We start from the raw sequence: 6,000 nt of genomic DNA on the forward strand, positions 1-6,000 counted from the left end.
GGGGCAGAATTTGGCTTAAGAACGTGAAACATTCTTAGAAGAAATTCCTTCTTAACTGACGTTTTTTCTTATTTTTTAACTAAGAAAAATTTCTAAAAAGGGTTTCCCAAACATTCCCACCATCTTCTAGCATCTTATTCAAACAGGCAATCCAGGCCCAGGATTTGCCTCCACATTTTCAGGTTCTTACACATGCATGTTGGGTTCCTATTCTTTTTTTTGGCTGCTTACAGAGCCTGGGACTGTCTGTCACAGAGACAGGTGGGGATATCTCAAGACACCTATTTCAGTGATATCTATCAGTGATAGAGAAAGTTTATGTGTGGTGCTTAAAAGAATCACTTGCTGCAGCCTTAGGGTGGTATATGTGGAAGCACTACTGCCTATATAGGCGGCTGTTAATGTTTCTTATTGGGAAGATGCTGATGTTAATGCTGCTGAATGATACTTGGGCCTGTACACGGCCAGTTCTTGACACCATTGCCTTTTGTTTTACCATTTCTCTGCTATTGCCTGAAAATATGTGTAGTTCCAACACGAGAAAATGTTTTGCAACACAGGAAAACGTGTGTGTGGGCGGGAGTCCTGAACTCTATAAGCATGCTGATTAAAGTTTAAGTTCCTGATATCAACCCTGCCTTCCTGAATAAATCAATCTATATACCTCAACCCACTCTTTCTCCCGCCTTCCATATCTCCATGCAGATCTCAGTCGAAACAACAGCAAAAGTAAGGAATACAAACTAAAACAATGACTAAGAGAAAACGTGGATAAAATGCATCCTTTCTAAATCAGATATTTATTTGTCATAGTGGAATTAATTTGTTGATGGCGAAAGATTGAGGATTGCTTTCTTTTATGGGACAGTGATGTATTTATGCAAAACACAATTGAGAAGAGAGAATAGTGAGAGCAGAAAACAAAAAGCTTTGCCAAAAACACAATTAAAATGCATAATTACAGCCATTAGCCAGCAAGGCAAGCAAATGGAAAAGGCTGCTTTTATTTCCCCCAGTCTGGACAGGACAATCCTTTTAAGACTCTTATTGGTCTGGTGTAAGGTGTAGTAAAATGACCAATGATTAAGATTAATATGGTCTCCCTGGAGCACTGATGTCAGTAATTACCATATGCTCTTGTGTCACATTTAATGTTATTCTCTTGTGGTATATCCTTTTTAAAGTGCAGAGATGTCATGTATTTGTATGCACACAATGCTAAGAAGCTTTTGTTAAGAAGAAGATCAAACTGAGTGCCACTAAAAGTATTTTATTAAAGCTCCCAGGAAAAAGTGCCGGCTAGATTTCCCAGATACAAACTTGGAGTAAACAAAAATTGCGATGCGAAGGAAAGTTCTAGGGTGTCAGAGTCAGATTAAACATGTTTTGAGCAAAGTGATCAAAGAATACTTTCTCTCACCTATTAAAAGTTTGGAAAATAAAAATGGATGTGGCACTGGGAATTGTGGCTTTCCAATAGATTTTTGGTTTTAATGATAGTGCTATAATAGTAGATTGACTTTATGTATGATAACAATATGTTGAAATTTTTTCTGCGTATGCACGTTCCAGTCCATACTGAAAAAGATGTGTGAAACGTATGCAGCCGACAAATGCAACCTACATAGGGTGCAGCCTTAAAAAATGATGTTGTAATTAATATATGTAATATTTGTTTTGTTTGTGTATGTTGTTGCCTCTTGTACAAGAAGATTATTCTTCACATCAGACCGCCTGAATGTCTTGTTTGTTTGCCTTGCCATCGATTTTAATGAAGGAAGACACTTAATAAAGACTCAGTTTAGGACTGAACACTTGATTTGTAAAAGAACTTAGAGCTTACAAACTTCAATGGATCAAAATGGAAAGAACAGAGTTTGATATTAGCATGTTGTTTAAGCAGAAGCACGTGTACAGTCTAAAAATGCTTTTGTGTCAGGAGCTTGGCTATGGCACCTTAATATACTCTGTAGTTATAGCTCAGTAGGTTTTGGAACAGAGCCCATTGGTGAAAGCAACCCAAAACAAGAGCTAATGGCCAATTATTCTCCCTCGAAAATAGCAAACAACGTTGATTTTGTCTGAATCGTTAATGACGGAAAAAAGACCTTGCAGGACTTGAGAAATCAATCCATGCCATTTAGAAGCAATTCCGTCTTTTAGCACAACACATTTGCAACCTCTAAAGGTTTACTTTCATTGCTAGACAAATGATGGTACACTAACCGATTTTGGTAATTTTCCCCCAAAGGAATTTACTTTTTGATCAATTTAGCACGCTAACGCTAACGATCCTCATAAACTCACCCTGCATTGAACTCAGGTAAATGAGCTGTAAGATTGTCATTATCTATCTCTCTCATTGCTTCAGAGAAAAAGTTTTAGGACATTCTGTTTAAAGGCTGCATCATTTCGACTGAGTTTTACAGTATGGCTCTTTGTCATTTCTAGGTTAGAAGGGCTAAAAGACCCTCTTAAAGAAGGAATAGTTGTGGCCCTACTTTTTTATTTGGGGGTTGGATGTGGTTAACAAGTATGGCAATGATTGTGTGTAGTATGAATGAAACTCGGATGTACTCTATCCGTGCTTACATCTATTCCTCTATTCCATCTACATCTACATAAATGTTCTTAGATGTCATTAGAGATGGTTTTTCCATTTATTATTTTCAATGTATTTCAAGAGGCTTTCTTATTGTGGCTGAAATGGTGTAATTTGCTTTTCCATACTCTGGCAAGCCACCTGTGCTAATAGGTTGGTTGATGGAGCTTCAAGTTGTTTATTTGTGGAGTTGAATCACTGTAGCAGGTCAAAGGAAGACACTGGCTGTAGCTAGACTTGCCATAAGTGGCTCCGGTTGTAGGGGGTCATGTATACGCTGTTGTGCAAAATTACAGGTGGTGTGCAATTCTAACAAAACACAACAGAGCACAGGTCGTCTTTTTTCCCCCAGTTGTCCATTATTATGACAACACATCAACATTGTAACGGGCAATGTTACAACTACAGCAGGACTTGAAACGCCGGTCCTGCCCCCCATGACAGGCAAAACATTGATAAAACATCACAATAATCCACACTCCAATCTATCAATTCATGTCTTGTCTTTAAGAAACAAATTGAAGCATTTTCACTTGAAACATCGCTTCTGGCAAAAATAGTCCATTATCCATAATAAAACTTCCTCCAGTAAAAAACTCCATCCTCTATTTCTCACATCAAAACCCAAAGACATATTTGTTTAGAATGGCTTTGAACTGTTTTTGCTTATAAAGGGTGCAACATCTTTGCATATTTCTCTCCTGATTCAGAAAAGACAACTTCTGCTTCACTTGAGAAAGCAATATTATAATATCCATAGGACTCTAAAACATCTTAATGATGAATGTGTTTAATACAAACATGCAGTTTTTCACTTCAAAATGAACATTAATTGATGGACTGAATCATGCGGATTTTTATGCAATTGTTTCTATCAGTTTTATCTGTGTGCATAAATTCGTCATTCTGACGGCATCCATTCAAAGCAAAGGAAGTGATGTCATATTTCAATGAAGAAATAAACTCAACTATGTTGAGCGTGAGTAAATATTTAGCAAATGTTTTTTTTTTTAATGAACTATTCCTTTAAAGTAATGCTAGGAAAGCAGACATTTATTACTTTTCTAAGCACTCAGGTATACAATTACCTTGGATGATTAAAAAAAAAAATCCATGTACAGTACATGGAGAGAGTGACTCAATCTTGAAAAAAAATATCATAAGCAACCACTTGAAACACTCTAACTACATAGCAATTTTGAATTTTCATGAGAAATAGCACTAAATTATTCTTCAAAACATGTTTAAAACAATCTAGCTTGAAACCAAATTTGTGCATAACTAATTTAATAAATGATGAGAATATTCAGTGAATATGTGCATAGACTAATAGCTATGATCGCTAGAATCTATGTGCACAAATCTACAGAAAAGCATATATGTCTACAAGTGTCAGCTAGGATTGTGTTGTGAGCCATAACCTGTCGGTATGAGATCCGAGAGATTTGTTTCTCCCTCTCGCTTCCATTCACCCTCTTGTTTGCGTATCCCTGTTTGTGCCTGTTGTAGTGCATAAGTGAATAAGTGAAGTGCAGGCATTTTGAACCTCTCATGCAAGCTCATTTTCAAAGTGCTGTTGCATCCTGCCAGAATGCAGGGACTTTAAATGACTGACTATAAATTAGTAGATTATTTTAGCTTTTATTGCGGCCTGAAAACCAGAGTCGGAGTCACTCTACCTGTGTTTCTTTGTTCTGATGGCAGACAGGAAGTGTTTCATATGCAGAGGGAGCTGCTGAAAGAGAGGACAAGGTGTCGAGCTCTAGAGGATGAGCTTGGCAATCCTTTGAATGTCCACCGCTGGAGAAAACTAGAGGTATGAACTTACAATAACTTGTTACTGAACCAGTTATAGAAATAATACACTCTTCCAAAACAGTTTGATTTCGCTTCTTTTTCTTCGTAGGCGAGTGATCCAAGCAGTTTTGAACTGATTCAGAAGATTCATTCTCTTCAGCGGAGACTGATAGCTAAGACTCAGGAGGTTGTGGAGAAGGAGCTTCAGCTACAGGTAAGAAGATGCTCTCATTGATGCTAATCACGGAATAGAAAATAGAGAAATAAAAATCATGTACACTACTGTTCAAACATTTGTGGTCAAGAGGTATGTATTTATTTATTTATCAAAAGTGACAGTAAACACATTTATAATATATATGGCTGGAAATAAATACTGTTATTTTATTAATAAAATAATAATAAAAAAACATAGTTTCCACAATAAAACTATAAATAAATAAATAAATGTTTCTTCAGCACCAAATTTGCATATTAAATGAAGACTGTGAAGACCGAAATAACGGGTGCTGTAAATTCAGCTTTGTCATCGTCACAGGTGTAAATTAATTAGAAAACTGTTTAAATGTATTATTATTATTGAAGTTTACTTAATATATGATTTTTTTTCACTAACTCTATGTGAGAGTCATTATCTCCCTGCCATTCAATTCATTATTACACAACAAGCCGAGTCTGTTATTTATACATTTAGCCATACATTACTTGCGTTGTTGTCTAGAACTACCATGAACCACAGTCATTTTCCTCTCTTCGTCCTTGTGTATGGGCTAGTATTCTAAGGGCCCTCCATAAACTGTAATGAAGTGGTCCATGCTGTTCATTGCTCAGACTAGAAACAAATTTGATTTCACAGATGTAGCAGGTGCTCAAGTAGAGCTTCTGAGGGAGCAACATTTGTTTACATCAGAGCACTTGGAATCTCTGATTAGGTTATGAACGGAGAAAGGTGCTGCTGGTTCTGCCTTCTTGCTTCTATATTTGAGATTTTTAACTGGGTTTGTTTAAATACTATAATGGTGGCACCAAAGCAACTAACCAAAAACCTTATAGAACTGAGAGGGAGAAAAAAAAGAGACAGACAAAAATGATTTATCTGCTTATTGTCTGCTTTACTTTCACCATTATGAGATGGGTAGACATGGACTGTGATATTCAGTTTGATGGTGTTAAGAGTTTTTTTTTCTCACTTCGGATCTTGAGCTGAAATGATAAAATTGGCTTTCAAAATGCCATTAACATCAGTGACAAAGTATTGTTTCCAGTCTCTTCGGAAAGGCAAGTTCTGGTTTTCATGCAACTGGGTCCTCTAGGTTTTGTGGGCTTTTTGCAGTGTGATCCAACTTGATCAGCTCTGCATGGTTGAAACTCACTGAATTGCACTGTTTGTGGATCAAGAAAATAATAGATCTGTTTGGTTCATTTGGGTTGGAAGATTTGATTGTCTTCATGGAGCTCATTAGAGAGGATATTTTCATAAATCTAGAGAACTTTAACCAGCATGCTGAAAGAAGATATTCTGCCAGCAGTCCTAAACTGACACTGGTCTTCATTTGCCACAGATTATGAAATTAAGATGATTAGTTAATTGGTCGCTGCCC

The 6,000-nt window shown here is 36.7% G+C and overlaps 1 protein-coding gene across 1 annotated transcript in view; it reads left to right on the forward strand.

Moving 5' to 3' along the window:
- Nucleotides 1-4,634, forward strand: part of LOC113109067 (cilia- and flagella-associated protein 58-like) — a 47,193-nt gene extending 42,559 nt beyond the window's left edge. Inside the window, exons 14-15 of the mRNA XM_026272605.1 lie at nucleotides 4,307-4,418; nucleotides 4,509-4,634. Coding sequence (XP_026128390.1) covers nucleotides 4,307-4,418; nucleotides 4,509-4,634 — 238 coding nt within the window. The remainder of the gene's footprint in view (nucleotides 1-4,306; nucleotides 4,419-4,508) is intronic.
- Nucleotides 4,635-6,000: the final 1,366 nt, after the last annotated feature.

This window comes from Carassius auratus, chromosome 1 (genome assembly GCF_003368295.1).
Source record: "Carassius auratus strain Wakin chromosome 1, ASM336829v1, whole genome shotgun sequence".
NCBI lineage: Eukaryota > Metazoa > Chordata > Actinopteri > Cypriniformes > Cyprinidae > Carassius > Carassius auratus.